Below are 17,630 nucleotides of genomic sequence, written 5' to 3'. Positions count from 1 at the left end.
CTTTAAGAGGGCGGAAAAAAAAAACCGCAGCTCCAACCCATTAAGGGTTTGCAAGACTCCAGCGATTGCTCTTAGAAAATAGTACTACTCGAATAATCTGCTCTGCACGAAAAGATGCAAGAGAACACTTCCGGGGTGAACGCACCTTAAGTACCGGTGCAGTGACATACATCACCCCCTGTCGCAAGTGACCATGTTGGTATACAGACACTCGAACTGCATGCGCATGTGATGGACATCCAGGTGCTTAAAGCACCGCCTCTGGCGGTCAGGAGAAATGAAATAGAACAACTATTTCTTATTTATTTCAAAAGTCTAAAAACGAAAGAAAAATATTCTTTAAATAGATTTTCTCATTTAACTAATTTAAAAATCTAAATTTATGAATATCCGCAAAAAAAAAATGGGAAGCCCCTCGCTGGGCAGCCAGTCAGAAGTCTGTGATCAAACAAAGAAAAGTCCTTTTACAATGATTTTAATAGGAGCTGCCATTTTGTTTTGGGCCAGTTCTGGGGAGGTACTTTGTACTGGGACAGATTGTATAAAACCTCTGCCATCTCTGGAGGAATTTCAGTGCGTTACGGAAAACACTCAGTGCTGACATTGTCTTCACGTAAAGGCGCTTTCAGATAACTTCTTTTGTGGAAGTGTGTTTTTGAAATTCAGACTTTCATGACATTCTCCTGCGACATCCATGAAGATGGCGAAGTAATCTGTCAAGAACGCAGGCAGCAGATGGATGTCAACACAGAAAAAGGATTTTATTCAAGCAAACAGGCACTGGCCAGGTGATAAGTAACCAAAACCTGGCAAGAATATATATATATATCAGAAAAGCAAAATTCAAGGTTTGTTCAGGTCAGGAATGGCACACCGAGAGTTTGCAGTGATCTGTTGGAATCGTGTGCTGTGGTAACAGTGAACAGGTGAATGAAATCAATAATCAGGTGACTGAGCGGTGAGGTCGAGGCTGGGTTCTGTGGTCCATGGTGACCATGTTTGAAGGCCACTGTGAATTATGGGAAGTGGAGTCTTGAGTGCTTCCAGGTGCAGACGTGACAGGAGCTCAGTAATGCACAATATCGCTTGGTGTTTATTCAACAGTTACGTCCAGTCCCCTAATCAGACCAGCTGACTAATCAGACAAGTTGGACTGAATAGCAGCAGGGCTGTGAAAACTAAGCTGACAATGAAGCTGAAGGCAAATGTGTACATTCTGGATTTTGTTGTTGAGAAAAGAATGAAAACATCTCACTATACTGACCTCAGATCAGCAGAACTGTCTCTGTCTCTGAAGTATACTGAATGGTCCTTTGTCCACTGACTCTTCATGGACACCGAGCTGGGTTCTGGTGAGTCTGATCTCTTTCCCTCCATCCTTCTGCAATAGAGATATAATTACAGAGTATATGGATGATTGGATATCGAGTTTGAATTAGCACAGAATCTCTTCAACAATCTTCCTCTAATAAACACAAAATAACACAAGACTTCTGTCTCAAAATAAATCAAAGCCTGATAAAAGTCTTATCAAAGCCAACAGTTCAAAACTAAGGAACATTTGCAAAAAGTGGCATTAAATGCCTTGTTATTTGGTTTCAGATTATCAATCTGTGTACATTGTGATTAGTTTTACGTGCCATGTCTCATGTGTTTATACAGACCCCTCTGAAAGCACTGGAACAGCAAGGGCAATTCTTACATTTTTCTCATTTACTTGCAGACTATTTGTTCCAATACTTTTGCTCATTCACCTAATGGGTGGTCTGCCTCCAGAGGTGTCATGTTCTGTTGTTGAACACATCGAGATGTAATGATCAGGAAATGAAGCTGGAATTCTGATCTTTGGGTTCATATTCATCTTTTGATCTCAAACCCAAATGTGTTTGGTGTGAAGCAGAAATAAAAGAGTTGTTCTTGCTGTCCCAATACTTTCAGAGGGTTCTATTAAAGCTTTAGATGGAGAAACTCACCTTGTTTTCGTCCTAAAAGAGTTCATTTTCACCTCGACACAAAATCCAGCTGCTGAGTTTTGCTTTCTCTTCCTGCTCTGGTGGGGGAAAGGCACACACACACACTTCTTTTGGTTTTATGGTGGTTGGCAACTAGCTTCAATGGTGCATTACCACCAGCAGTTGGACTGGGGTGTGGTACTTGAGTTTAAAAACAAAAAAACCTAAATTCTTTGAATTAGACCTGTGTTCCTTCAGAAGCTAAATACATATTTGAAGCAGATTTCACCTGTACTTCTTTGCAGAATGTCCTCCAAGTTTAACACTAATTTGCAACTGTAAAATTAATCTTTGTCTTTCTTCCTGGTATTTAGGACATTGCAAAATAACATGCTCTGTAGACTCTGGGCTGCCACAGAAATCACATTTTCCATCTGCATGCTTTTTTATTATCACCAAAGAACTATTTAATCTTGTGTCTCCAAACCTCATTCTCGAAAAAGCATCCTCCTCTTCCTTACTTCTGTTGGTGTTTCTGCTCTTTCCCACTTTGTTCTGGATATAAAAAAAACTGTCTCCCAGTCTGGCCATTGTCTCATAATGTTTGCCATTTTCCCTTAACTATGTTTTTAACCATACTTTTAATTTCTGCCTTGCTGTAAGCGACTTCAATATCTATGCTGGGATTTCCAGCTGCTTGTTGAGCACATTTATCTGCCATCTCATTCCCTACAACTCCTATATGAGCTGGTACCCATACAAGAGTTATCTTAACTCCTGTCTTTAACAGATTATTTGCAACTTGTAATATTTCAAACAAAATGTCCTGCCTTGATTTTGACTGGGACGTTCTCATGCTAATCAAAGCTGAGCTGGAGTCTGAAGCAATTACTGCCTTCCTTGGCCTGTTAACTTCCACCCATAGCAGGGCTCGCCACACAGCAACCAACTCCGCTGTATAAACTGCTAGATCATCATTGATTCTTTTTCCTACTTTGACTTTTAACTTTGGGATAACAAAAGCAACCCCAACTCTTTTACCAGCCATTTTAGAGGCATCTGTGTATAGAGTTATATCCTCTCTATACGTCTACATAAGATAGCTCTGAACCCTTAATTTGTCCATGTTGCTCTCTTGCATCTCCTCTAATAACCCCAGGTCAATGGATACCTCTTTAAAAACCCATGGTGGAACAGCTGGGATAGGCACAGTAGAACTTATCGTTAATTCACTAAACCCTATCTCATTAACTTTATCATTAATCACCCAACCAAAACTTCTGACTTGGGCATTTCCACACTCTTGACATTGCCTCAGGACTGGTTGACTCATATGATTGTCATTATGACCCTTCAAATTTGCCCAATACACAATGGCTAACTGTTCTCTTCTAAGATGAAGAGGCATTTCTCCCATCTCCACCTGGATAGCTGGCATTGGAGTAGTTTTAGTAGGAAAGGGGGATAAAAGTGATGAAGTGGTAGAAATTGTGATGGCACCAATGTAAGAAGGAGTTATAGCTATAAATCTATTTGTTATACTAATCTGTAAATGTTACTGTAGTACCGCCATTGCATGTAGGTTGACAAAACTGCACTTGTTCATTGTGTGACGTTCTCTTTTATGTGTCATTGCTTGACACAGTGTGATTGTGTGTTACAAAGACTGCATGATGCCATGTCATTTTTGTTACGAGTATCACTAAATTGGAAAAAAAGTAAAATGCACCCAATAAAGTCACTGTTGGTGGTGAACAAAATCGCACCTGTTCATTGTGTGAAGTTCTCTTTTGTGTGTCACTGATGCTTGACACAGTGTGATTGTGTGTTATGAAGTTTGCATGATGCCATGTCATGCCTGTTCATTGTGTGAAATTATCACACATCACACACATCACATTATCTCTAGCCGCTTTATCCTTCTACAGGGTCGCAGGCAAGCTGGAGCCTATCCCAGCTGACTACGGGCGAAAGGCGGGGTTCACCCTGGACAAGTCGCCAGGTCATCACAGGGCTGACACATAGACACAGACAACCATTCACACTCACATTCACACCTACGCTCAATTTAGAGTCACCAGTTAACCTAACCTGCATGTCTTTGGACTGTGGGGGAAACCGGAGCACCCGGAGGAAACCCACGCGGACACGGGGAGAACATGCAAACTCCGCACAGAAAGGCCCTTGCTGGCCCCGGGGCTCGAACCCAGGACCTTCTTGCTGTGAGGCGACAGCGCTAACCACTACACCACCGTGCCGCCCTGTGTGAAATTATGAATATTCTTATTTTTAAACATACAGTTGAGTGTCACTATTGCTTGGCACAGTGGCATGTTGTGTTACATCTAAAACTAAATAAAAAAGGAAACACAAAATAAAAAGTAAAATGCACCCATAAAGTCATTGTTGGTGATGAATTGTGTCACATTCATCTCATTATCTTCGGCAGAGCGGTGGGTTTAAAAACAGGCTGATGAATATATGGACTCGTTGAATGAGGACTTATCGTTGAGTCTCTAAAATAGTCATTGAATTAAGTGACTTTTGTTGGTAAAATTAGGTGTTTAACAGCCTGTTAAAAATACACCAGAATGCAGGAAATGGCATCTAATTAATTAAAAATGTTCTGGGGGAGGACCCCCAGACCCCTCACCAGTGTGTCCCCCCCCCACAGTAAAAATGCTTCTGATGCCCCTGGTTCTCTGCATAGTGCAGTCATGTCTGAAGTGTTCCTCTGTGTATTTAATGTATCAGTGAATAAGTTTCTGCTGCTCTGTTCATTCCAGGAGCCATGACTCTGAGAATGCTCACAACAAGAACAAACCTCATGTCCACAATATTGAACTTCAGTGGTGTTTGTCTGTCAGTTGATGAGGTTAGAAATGTAGAGTCAGGTGCGGCGTCTTTCAGTGGATTTAGAATGAAATCTTCAAGGGGATTTTCTCACGTTTCAGTTTAAAATGTTCGAGCTTCACTTTCATTCATTTATTTTCTTTGCCTCTTGTCCACTGTGGGTCGCGGGGGAGCTGGAGCTGATCCCAGCTGACACTCACAGAACTTCACTTCTCAATGAGACTCATGTGAAGAGAAACTGATTTCTGTAGTTTACAGACACATGTTCTATATGAGACAATAAAGAGAGAAACAGGACGATCAGATTCGTGATATATACTGTCAATAAATGTCATATGGAATGCCTAAATATGAACCTTTCAGGCTTTATTATTATTATTATTATTATTATATGCAGCAATATAACTGTACACAATTCTTTTACACCATACTGTTACATGATGGTGTTTGAGTTCGGTGCAAAGGTTTGTACACCCGAACAGAAAATGAAGCTGACAAAGAACTTGCAGTGTGTTTGGTTTCACAGCCCTTTCATCATCATCATCACCATCATCATCATCACCACAAGGTACAGTCATGGCCAACATGGCATTAATAGTTTTTAAGGTGGAAAAAAATCTAATTCATGAGTTCAGAAGTTTGTACCCCCTTTTCAGAACATATATTGGTCAAATATTCTGTAAAAACATGGATGTCCAGTTTTTTTTCACCTTGATATAACTGATTTAATCAGCTCTTTACCTCCAACCAGCTTTTTAACCAGAGATACATGTTCCTGTTGTAGATTATAAATGTAATTTCCTGTAGTTTCACACATTGTTACAGTTCTTCTGCTGTCAGTGAATGACGTCAGAGTTTCTTCAAATACATTTACAATTTCTTGCACTGTCCAGTGATTGATTGTGAAACTGAAGATGCACTATGGATTGACAAGTCTCAAGTGTCGACGCCTTGCATATGAAATGGCCAAGGTCAGTGAAATCAAGTGTCCAGAGAAATGGGCCAATGAAGAAGCTGCTGGTATAGACTGGTACACTGGTTTTATGAAACGACATCCAAGGCTGTCTCTCCGCACACCAGAAGGCAAAAGCATGATTGCTACAGACACACCAGAAAAAGAGAATCTTGCTTTGAAGAGGTCCAAATCTACACCACACACCATGAAGGAGAAAAGAGCCAAAGTGAAGGAATGCCAAGCTCAACGAAAGCTGCTTCCTGAAGACCAGGACATTATCTCCAGCGCTTCATCTGACTCCAACTCAAATGCCAATGAAGAGCCAATTCTTGATGATAACGAGGAATACAGCGAAGAAGACTTCAGAAAGTTTGATCCAGAAAAAGAGTTTACTGGTGAAGTCCAAGAAGGCGACTATGTGCTGACAGAATTCACAACTGAGAAGAAGGAGAGGAAAGTCTATTACATTGGAAAGGTGTTGAAAAACAAGGGTGATGGTCAGGATTATGAGATCAGTTTTCTCAAACCAAGTGAAAAAAATGCTTGGAAAATTTGTGCTTCCAAATGTCCCTTGAGGAAGGGGTAATCAAGATGATATGACCTCAGCCTAAATTCTTTGGCAGCACTAAAAGGCAGCAATCACACTACTCCTTTGAGGTTGAACTTGGCAGTATTGAAATTCATTAGATTAACAGCGTGTCATTTCTACAAAGCTGTGCATTAATACAGAAAGATTGCCAAACTGTTCTATTGTTGATTATCTTTAATTATTGGTATCAAAAATTAGTGTGCAAGAAACTTTGCAGTATTTTGAATGTTATTTGTCCATGTCAAAAATGACAGTTTTTGTTCGTTAACCTAATTGCAGGTTTGTTTTGAAAGTTTATTTTTTGAATAAATCATGACTTTGAAGTAGATAATAGTCTGTTGCATTTAGTTTTTGTCTTTCTGAGAGTTTTCATTAGATTGATTAAGTATTTCTGCATAAAATGATGGCATATATTGGATGTCTCAATGTGCCCCAGCCATGAAGTACCCTAACCCTAGACAGTTCACAGGTTTTTAAAAAAAAGTTTTCTTGAATCTAACTGTGCAAGAACAAAGCAAGTAGCCATAACGAAGGAGACCACACATTTCTTATGTGGCATAAGTTACAGTGCTTTGCTCTCATAATGTACAAGTATGTGCTGATCTGAAGTTTTTTCGTCTCATTGTGCCCCACTCTCCCCGAAATCTGAAAAGCAAGAAAATAAGTAAAATAAAGTGTGTGTGTGTGTGTGTGTGTGTGAACATCAACTCCTGCCTGCCATGTTTCTGTACTCCACCCACATCAGGGACTTATTACAGAGATGTATATAACCAGTAACTAAAAGTATATTTCCAATATGCTATAAAGTATGCTTTTATCAACTAAAAAGTGGACTGGGGACGTCCGGTGGCGCCATGTTGGATAAGACAACCTAAAAAGTTAGCTCTCGAAGAAACCAATTAAAACTAGCTCTTTTAAACATTATTAACAACAGAAAGTGGGACAAAGTCAGGAAAACTTGACAACAACAAAAAAGATGGAGACAAGGTCTAACAAAAAGGACATTGCGAATATTGGAGGTACGGACTCGGCAATTGTAATCACGCCGAGTAAGGGACCCGTCAGTGGGGATCAGGACTTGGTAATATTGTGGAGTTATGCAAGTTGAGACAAGAGCACACAGAAGTGGCTAATGACAGCAAGAACACTCTAGTAAGACTACAAACTAATCTAAAGGAGATTATGGAGAGAACTGTTTCGCTGGAGCAGCAGACATGGAAGAAAGGTTGGGGAGACCGAAGACAGGGCAGCACGGCTGGAAAGATCAGTCACCTTTCTTCTTCACCAAGAGGCGATGTTAGCTGCAAAATGCGACAATTTGGAGTCGAGGGCGAGACGTAACAACATATGGATACACGGTATCCAGGAGGGCTCGGAGAAAAACGACACTATAGGATTTGTGACGGACTTCATCCGATTATCACTACAAATCCCAGCGGCCGTGGACATCCGCATCGAAAGGGCACACCGCTCGCTGATTGATAAACCAAAAGAGAGTGCGCCCCCCCGCGAGCCATCATCGCCTGCTTCATAGATCACCAGGTGAAAGACCGTATCATACAGCAAGCATGGAAACGAAAAATAACATATGAGGGACGGACCATCTACTTTAACCAAGACTACACTACCGAGATACAGAAGAAAAGAAAACAAGTGCGAGATGTAATAAAAAAGCTGAAGGAGAAAAACATAAAGGCACAGTCTCCATACCCTGCACAGCTGAAGGTGTTTCTGGAAACAGGGACTAAGACATTCGCCACACTGATGGAAGCTGCACCCATGCTGAAGAACATGGGGATTCAGGTGGAGGAGGAAACTACAGAGAATGAGGATGCAGGGCAGCTGGACTGCGGTGTCAGGACAGAAGGGGAAGAGGAGACAGCCACGCATCACAGAGGCAGATCTACAAGCTCTCATTCAATGAACTCTGAGGTTCACAGTGGTAAGGACGAGACAACAGTCGGGAAACTAAAGGTGAAAATAGGTGACAATCCTGAAGGGTTTATATAATACGGTTAATTTAAATATCTGTCTAATACAATGCTTAAAGAGTATAAAAGGAGCTAGTTATGGGATTTAAGTATTACTTACACAGAATAAAGTCAAAATTGGTAGAATGAGCGAAACTGAAGCTCAGTTTGAGTAAGCGGCAACTTAATTACAGCTGAGAAGTTGCAGGTGCACATTGTGCGATTTCCCCAGAGAGATTTTGCCACATCTCTCTGATGATGGGACTTTTGGGAGTCAGAGTACGTTATTGCTGTATATTAGTTCAGAGGGAGATGTGTATTGTTTGTTTGTTTTTGCACTGCGTGCTGTTTTACACAGTTGTTTTGATTTATAGGAGGAATAGAGCTTTAGGCTTACATTTTAAAGTATGATGAATAGGTTGAACCTTGTTTCTTATAATGTGCATGGCTTAAATCATCCCATTAAGAGGAAGAAAATATTGAGTCAGCTGAAGAAATTACAATGTGCAATTGCACTAATACAAGAAACTCACCTGAATGAAAATGAACATAAGAAATTGAAAAGGGAATGGGTAAACCAGGTATTTCATGCTTCATATGGCAAGAAAAGGGGGGTGGCCATACTAATTAATAAATCTATACCATTTTCTGCAGGGAAAGTGATTAATGATGATATGGGAAGATATATCATGGTGGTTGGCACAATAGGACATTTGACTGTTTCGATATTAAACATATATGCCCCAAATGAGGAAAATGAAACATTCTTTAAAGACATAGCTAATATAATTACTAGTAATGGACGAGGGATGAGAATTATGGGGGAGGGGGGGATTTCAATGCTGTACAGAATGGTAAGTTGGGCAGGTTGCCATCAGACAGGGGACCAAATACAAAAAAATCCAAAGTCCTAAATAATGTTATAAAAGAATTAGGCCTTATCGATCCATGGAGACATAATAATCCTAAAGAAAGGGACTTTACCTTCTATTCTAACCCACATGGTAGTTACTCAAGAATCGACTTTTTTTGTGTGTCAAAACAACAGATACATAAAATCAGAAATTGCAGTATAGAGCCCATAACTATAAGTGATCACGCCCCTATTACATTATCTCTTGAGCTGGGCAGGGAATCCTTCTTTAATTACTGGAGACTCAATGTGTCAATCCTATCAGACGAAAAGGTTGTCAAAGAACTAAACCAAAATTTAAAGGAATATTTTCAAATAAATACCAATGGCGAGGTCTCACCATCAATTTTGTGGGAGGGAGGAAAAGCAGTCATAAGAGGGAAAATAATAGAAATAACAGCCAGATTGAAAAAAGCTCGATTGGAACAGCAAGGAAAGCTAGAAAGTAAAATCAGAGAGTTGGAGTTAGAACATAAAAGGACATCTAACAACTCCATTCTCCTTGAATTAAAAAAAGTTAGGCATGAGTTAGATGAACTTCTAACATATAAAGCAGAAGGAGCTCTACGTTTTATAAATCAAAGATATTATGAAATGGGCAATAGGGCAAGCCGGTTACTGGCATTCCAGTTGCGAAAAGCTCAAACAAAAAGAATAATTACTAAAATTAGGCATCCCAGTTCCAAACTAATGGCAAAGCCAACTGAGATAGCGAAGGCCTTTGCAGAATATTATAAAAATTTATACAGTGACTCAGAGTCTAATCTTATTGAAACCAAAACACAAGAATTCTTTAAAAAACTACATTTACCAGCATTAACCATAGAAGAAGCATCTGAAATGATAAAACCAATTTCATCACAAGAAATAGCCAACACTATAAAAACCCTTAAAAGTAACAAATCCCCAGGTTCAGATGGCTTCCCAGGAGAATTTTATAAATGTTTTGCAGAAAAGATAACATCAGTATTATGTAAAGTTTTTAACTATGCTCTATCAACAGGAAACCCCAACAGGAAACTTGGTCAGAAGCCATAATTTCCGTGCTACATAAGGAGGGCAAAGATCCAATTTCATGTGAGGGATATAGACCTGTCAGTTTGCTTTGTAATGATTTAAAAATATTAACAAACATACTAGCACAGAGAATGCAACAACATATAACTATATTAATCAAACCAGATCAAACAGGGTTTATTCCGGGAAGACAGGGGGCTAACAATATCAGGAGAACATTAAATCTTATATCATGTGCTAAAAACACCCTCCAACCGACCATGCTGCTTAGCCTAGATGCACAAAAGGCGTTTGACCACGTGAAGTGTAACTTCTTATATCAAACATTGGAGGTTTTTGGATTTCATTCAAAGTTTATTGACTGGGTAAAAACTGTTTATAAAAATCCCAAATCACGGATCAGAGTCGATGGCTGTTGCTCAGACGACTTCTACCTCAAAAGAGGAGGCAGGCAAGGAGATTGCCTGAGTCCGCTGCTGTTTGCTGTAAGTATTGAACCGTTAGCAGAGTCAATAAGACAAAATAAAAACATAAAAGGAATAAAAGATGAAGGGGGCCATAGATCATAAAATATCGTTATTTGCGGACGATTTATTAACGTATGTAAGTGAGCCCTCCACGTCTATACCAGCCCTACTGGACAACCTGAAAGAATATGGTGAAATATCAGGGTACTTGACAAATGAAGCCAAATCGATGGCTATGATGCTTTCAGGAAAGTGTCCAGTGGAACTTAAAGAAAAGGTCCACTTTAAATTGACTGAAAAAGGGTTTAGATACCTGGGTATAATTATTACTCCTGATATAGCACAGCTATTTGAAGCTAACTATGGGAAACTGATAACTGCAATAAAGGATGATTTGGCTAGATGGGAAGTTTTACCCTTGAATCTGGTGGGAAGAGTAGAAGCAGTAAGAATGAATATATTGCCAAGACTGTTGTTTTTGTTCCAGTCGTTGCCTATTGTGATTTCTGGTGCTTTTCTAAAAAAATTGGACAAAATTATATTGAAATTTGTATGGCAAAATAAGAAAGCAAGAATTAAATACAAGACGCTTCTTAGTAAAAAAAGAGAGGGGAGGGTTGAACTTACCTAACTTAAGAAATTACTATTGGGCAGCACAACTCGGAGCCTTAATTATCTCATCTCATTATCTCTAGCCACTTTATCCTTCTACAGGGTCGCAGGCAAGCTGGAGCCTATCCCAGCTGACTACGGGCGAAAGGCGGGGTTCACCCTGGACAAGTCGCCAGGTCATCACAGGGCTGACACATAGACACAGACAACCATTCACACTCACATTCACACCTACGCTCAATTTAGAGTCACCAGTTAACCTAACCTGCATGTCTTTGGACTGTGGGGGAAACCGGAGCACCCGGAGGAAACCCACGCGGACACGGGGAGAACATGCAAACTCCACACAGAAAGGCCCTCGCCGGCCACGGGGCTCGAACCTGGACCTTCTTGCTGTGAGGCGACAGCGCTAACCACTACACCACCGTGCCGCCTGTGGTATACTTGCAGTACAAAATAAAAAATATTAGTTGTATACTCAAAGTTTACTTCTCTTAGACTTAAAGTATACTTTTTATCAACTAAAAGTGGGCCAATTTATTCCCAAGAAATATTAGATTAGTTTACTTTCAAGTATACTGCAAGTACATTCATATAATTGGTACACAAAAGTATACTGAAGAAAATATACTTTAACTTAAATATAATTAATAAAATGAACTTGAAGTATATTTCTTTTTGATAAGGGTATCACAGGTCACAGCTGGTGAATCAGATAAAAATATTTCACTGCCTGTAGTTTGTCTGCTATAAACTTTATCTGCTAAGTTTTTGTGCGAGAAACTACAAACCTGGGGGCAGCCATGGCCTTGCCAGCAGCCTTGGGCTCAAAGGGTCGCCAGTTTGATTCCCAGAACCGGCAGGAAAAATGTGAGAGGAGTTGCGTAAATGAACAGCACTTTCCCCCTCCCTCTGTATCATGGTTGAAGTGCCCTTGAGCAAGGCACCTAATCCCCAACTGCTCCCCGGCTGCTGGAGCGTAGCTGCCCACTGCTCTGGGTGTGTGTGTGTGTGTGTGCCTGCATGTGTTCACTGCTTCAGATGGGTTAAAGGCAGAGGAGAAATTTCACTGTGCTGGAGTGTACATGCGACAAAAAAAGGTTTCTTCTCCGATAAAGCATTTCACCATTATAATTTTTATTGTAAAAAGCATTACAAAACATGGAGGAAACATCAAAGAATGTAAATAAAAAAGTAAGCGAGTATTCGATTGGAAACTGCTTTGATTAATAAACATAAAAGCTTTCCTTTGTGTATCTAATTTTCATAAAGGATTTTGTGACAAGATTGCAGTAGAAAAACAGAAACACAAGTTTGTCACCTTGGATGCTGTAGAATCTGCGCATGAATGACACAACAATATGGGCCCTCACCGAGATTATAAAACCATGTAATGTTCGGGTCTCTTGAAGTTGCAGAGATCTGCAGTTTATTGCAGGAACTGCATCACGTTTTAAACCGGCTGCATTGTTTTTACATCTTTGGTTTTAAATACATTATGTATACACATTTACAACCCTGATAGGTTTTGATCTGTCTGTACTGAAGGAGGTTGAATTGACAAAGTATGATCGAGGAATGTCGACCTCTATCAACCAGGAGATTCTGCCTCATGGATCGATCCGGGAGCAAACAGTCACTGACGCGGGCTTAGGTGTTCAGAGACTTTCCTCAGTTAATTGTCGGACAAACATGAGTATATATTCACATTCAGGAATGTGTTGTAGCTCTGTGATTGGATGATGATGTGATTCATGAAGCTAAGTTATCCATGTATGACAGGGTAACATCAGTGGGTGATGGGAATGGGTTAATTCACTGGTTTAGACTGCTTTATGAAAGAAGAGATACATTATGTACCATTACATCATGCATCAGGATTATAATCTTGTGAAAGAAGAAAGACATTTCTGGTCAAAATAGCCTTCATTAAACAGAGAGCAGAATGTGAGCAAAGATAAATCTCAAGGATTTAACTAACCACAACAAGTAGCCGTCAGAACTGCCTGGACCAGTTTTAAGTACGCCAAACATATATTTCTATCACTCCCATTTCACTAGAGATATTTATAGATTAAAAATAACAAGGAGGTGTCACTTATAGACCGCCTTCAAAACATCATGGTTCATGAACAGTAAGTTCCTGACCACAGGAACATTTTATTTTTTATTTTTTTAACTGCAGTCTGCCATTGGCTAATAGAATTATTCATGAAAGTGACATCATTACAATGGCTGATGTTACTGAGTATAAAAAACCTGACACATAAAACTTAATACTTCATCGTGACAGTGTTGCATTATTCGAATCCTGACTGCAGGTCATTCACTACAAGAAGCTCCTTCTCCTTCAGGACTTTATAGAATTCTGCTTTGGCAGCTCTTCCTCCGGAGTCGAGAAATCTGTACAATTTCCTCATTTTCTTCTGTGGTGTTGTTGCCTCGATGAGAACACTGTACATTTCACTGTTGATTATTTTCTTGGTGAGTAGAGTGTCTGCTATTTCCAGTACTGATGCAACTCTCTGTATGAGCGTGTCTCTGTATTTATCTACAAATTCAACACCTAAAATAGAGAAAAACATTAACTTATAACAATGTACACCGCAGGACTCTTTCAACAGAATTCATCCCAAGTTCATCATCAGGACATTTATTTTGAGAAACCAAAATAATTTAAGATCAATAAATTTCATATAAACGTCAGGATCATGAATTGGAAATTATTTATATTTCTAACAATATTTGAGACAATATTTCACAAGTTTGTGAAAACAGATTCAAGTATTTGAGAACATACAATACATAAAGAGTTTGCGGGGTAAGAACTTGTTTTGTGTTTTAAAATTTAATAAATTGTACTCAACAGAGCAAAAACAAAATCTAATGTTGCAATGCCCACTTTCTTCTTCTGGAAAAGAGCGTATGAAGTTTAAATAGAAATTATGCAAAGTTCAGTCAGAAAATCTTACCTTCATCCATTACAACTGGAGCTGCTTCTCGACTATTCACTGAGGAAACATGACAAAAAAAATTCACTGCTACAAAACTATAATGTTTCCTGAAGGCATTTCATAGTGAAGTGAACTGAGAACGACATGTATATGAGAATCCCAGTACTAATAAGTCAGTAATAAAGGCGAGTGTGAACTTGGAAGGTTTGGAGTGGTAATGTTCTGGGTTGACTGTTACAGGCTTAAAGCTACGTTAATACTTTTCTGTCAAATTAGAAAACAAAAATGAACTCTTTGTACCTGAAAGAAAGATGTGACGAAGCTCCCACACCTCCTCACCAATTTCATTTGAAAGACCTAATGTGAGGACTTCAACCTCCGTCTTAAGGATCACCTCAAATGTGATGTGATAGTTGGGACCATAGTCACAGACAAATGTCTGAACCTAAGAAAACCAAAGCTAGCTGAATGCACGATTTCAATGTGTTAATAAATCTTATTTCTCCACAAATGAAACTGTAGTTTACCTTTGGCTGGGATACATGAGGTTCACAGAGTGGTCTGTATTTTTTACCAGGCGTCAGTTGACATATGGAGCTGCACGGAATGTATGTGCTGCACTGGTGTCGTTTCTGCACCTTCATGGTCATTGAAGAACATTCAAGAAAAATATTGAAGTGAACTTAATTAAATAAACCTTAATTTCAGTGAACTTTATCTGTCAGGTTGCAGGCACTTACGGATGTATGTGCAGGGGAGAGCAGCATAGCAAACAGGAAACAAAGCCAAATCACAAAACTTGAATCGGAGTCACAAAGCAGGTAAGGGTCGGTTGATCAGCAAACAGGGCAATACAGAGAAGACCAGAGGCGTAGAAGCAAAGCGATTGGAAGGATCAGGAAAACTAGATGGGGACAGAGATAGAAAGGCTTGGTATGACTGGGTAAATTCAGAACGATACTTTACAATGACAGTGAGTGTCAGAGAGGCTTAAATTGTGTAGCTGATTGTGCATGAATGAGAGACAGCTGTAATCAATAAGCCGGTGACAGGGGAGCTGTGGTTTTTGGGCGTTAACATTCTGAGAAGCCATATTTGTAGTTTAGCTCGAGCTGTCGCTCTCAACATCCTTACTGACTGAAACCCCCCTCCCCCCCAGTTGCTGGGCTGTCCTTCGAGGCTTAGGCCCTGTCCACACGGCAACGGATTCAGGTGAGTCCGATACAATTGCTTATCGTTTAGGCCTGGCGTCCACACGGCACCAGCGTTTTGGGTGCCCAAAACGCAATCTTTTTTGAGAACGGGTTCCAGAGTGGAAAGATCTGGCAACGTTGCCATTGTGAAGTCGTCTGGATGAGTAGAACGGATTTGTTTACGATGACGTCACAACCACATGACTGTGAGTGCTTCACACCGGGTAGAAGTGTAATGAACTCGATGCGAGTTGTCAACAAATCCTATAACTTGGTTCATGAAACGCGCTTACAAAATATTTTCACTGTGAATATTTATTGTGTAATGGTGCAAAGTGAGAGAGAGAGAGAGAGAGAGAGACTCTGCCCTTAGGGCAGAGTCAATCCCGCCAGCAAAAATAGGGGAAAAAAGGAGCAATCTCACCTCTTCAGATGTTGGTTTAAGTCCTACAGTACATTCCTCAAAAAGGGCGTAGAAGAGCAAATTAATCCATCAATGTGTAGCATTCAATTTATTCCGGACCATTAAAGACGCCGCCTTCTGCATAGAATCATGCGTCATCCTCGCCGCCATATTGGATAGGTCAAAGCAGAGAATAAAGATTAGCTGCCTTTAACTGTACCAACAGGTTTGCCGTCCAAACGAGATCACATGGGATTACCTTTCACAGGTGAGACTGGAAAAATACTTTTCATTGTATTTGGTCATTATAATGTAATTTTATGAACAGATTTTCCTGACTTTGTGGCTAATATGAAGTCTCGCGCATAATAGTTTATGCGCATGCGTCCTTACTTCTTCTATTGTTCTGGTGTCTCCGAAGGGACCGTCTTACAGTGCCCCTAGAGGTGTAGCATGTGTATTGCATCGTTTTCAGCAAGCGTTGCGTTGCCATATGGACCTGATATTTTACTGATCGTTGCCCATTTGGACGCGATATATTTTTAAATAACATCTCGTTGCCGTTGTCGTGTGGATGTAGCCTTAGAGGTGGGTGCTCTTGGACAGGAGCATTCTCTGCAAGAGGACCCTGAATAGAAGGTTTCAGGCAGGAGACATGAAAAGTAGGGGCTATCCAGCTATGAGGTAGGAGCTCTATTTTGTAAGAAACTTTGTTGATTCGCCGAAGTACCTTGTGTGGACCAATGTATTGTGCCTGTAGCTTTCTGCATGTGTTGGGTTCCTTGAGGTCTCTCGTTGAGACCCATACTCTGTCACCTGGAGAAAATTCTGGATTGCTACTTCTGTGCTTGTTGACGTACTCCTTAAATGTGGCATTTTCAGACTCAATGCACTGGTGAACCTCCTCCCATATTGCTTGGCTTCACGAAAACCATTCTTCAACTGCTTGTACCTGTGTGGGTGTGTCGTCCCATGGGAACAGGGATGGTTGGTAGCTGAGCATGCACTGAAACGGTATTAGTTGGGTAGCAGAGTACTTGAGTGTGTTCTGTGCATACTCGGCCCATCGAATGAATCGGGACCAGTCCCCTGGTTCCTCATGCAGAAAATCCTTAGAAAACACCCAATCTCCTGGTTAGCCCATTCCACCTGGCCATTGGACTGGGGGGTGTGGCAACAGGGGCATGGCCAAGCATCAGTTTGTGAACAGAGAGCAGGGCCGGGAAAGGTGAGTGGCCAAGTCATTATACCTGGTGTCAATGAATGTGTGTGTGTGTGTGTGTGTGTTTGTTTGATTGTTTGTTTGTTGCAGGGATGGTGGAGCATAAAAGGAGGGGGAGAGCAGAGAAGAGGTGTCTCTCCCTACCAGAACATGTGTGTGTTGTGTGTTAGTGAGCAAAGCTGAAAATCTAAGAAAATAGGTAAAATAAAGTGTGTGTGTGTGTGTGTGTGTGTGTGTGTGTGTGTGTGTGAGAACATCAACTCCTGCCTGCCATGCTTCTGTACCCCACCCACATCAGGGACTGTTACAGTGGTGCCAAAACCCAGGAGTACAGAAGGGAACCACCATATGGAGTCCTCCCCATTCAAAAAGAGCTCATCCATGCCCTCGCTACCACCCAGCAGAACCAGCATCAAGCACTGATCGTCCTCCAGAAGGAGCAAGAGCAACGCTTTGAAGCCTTGATACTGGCCCAGCAGGAAGATTGCCAGGTGTTCCGGCATCTGCTTGCATCGGCAGGGGCTTCAACC

General features: G+C 40.6%; 2 protein-coding genes across 5 annotated transcripts in view; both read right to left on the bottom strand.

Annotated features, from left to right (window-relative positions):
• LOC132886362 (uncharacterized) overlaps window positions 1–2,056 on the bottom strand; it is a 180,230-nt gene extending 178,174 nt beyond the window's left edge. Inside the window, exons 1-2 of the mRNA XM_060920924.1 lie at window positions 1,974–2,056; window positions 1,265–1,381 (exon numbers count right to left, since the gene is read on the bottom strand). Coding sequence (XP_060776907.1) covers window positions 1,265–1,381; window positions 1,974–1,999 — 143 coding nt within the window. The 5' untranslated portion in view covers window positions 2,000–2,056. The remainder of the gene's footprint in view (window positions 1–1,264; window positions 1,382–1,973) is intronic.
• Window positions 1–17,630, bottom strand: part of LOC132886356 (NACHT, LRR and PYD domains-containing protein 3-like) — a 147,502-nt gene that overhangs the window by 57,598 nt on the left and 72,274 nt on the right. For 2 of the 4 annotated variants that reach the window (XM_060920917.1, XM_060920918.1), the window contains exons 19-22: window positions 14,810–14,920; window positions 14,583–14,727; window positions 14,301–14,339; window positions 12,468–13,894 (exon numbers count right to left, since the gene is read on the bottom strand). The exons of 1 other annotated variant lie outside the window; for it this stretch is intronic. In XM_060920917.1, the coding sequence (XP_060776900.1) occupies window positions 13,629–13,894; window positions 14,301–14,339; window positions 14,583–14,727; window positions 14,810–14,920 (561 nt within the window). In that variant the 3' untranslated portion in view covers window positions 12,468–13,628. Of the gene's footprint in view, window positions 1–12,467; window positions 13,895–14,300; window positions 14,340–14,582; window positions 14,728–14,809; window positions 14,921–15,072; window positions 15,187–17,630 lie in introns of those variants that run through there. One more of the 4 variants, XM_060920919.1, reaches the window with a different exon arrangement.

This window comes from Neoarius graeffei, chromosome 5 (genome assembly GCF_027579695.1).
Source record: "Neoarius graeffei isolate fNeoGra1 chromosome 5, fNeoGra1.pri, whole genome shotgun sequence".
NCBI lineage: Eukaryota > Metazoa > Chordata > Actinopteri > Siluriformes > Ariidae > Neoarius > Neoarius graeffei.
Note: the sequence above shows the minus strand (reverse complement) of the source record. Positions and strands in the feature narration are given on the sequence as shown.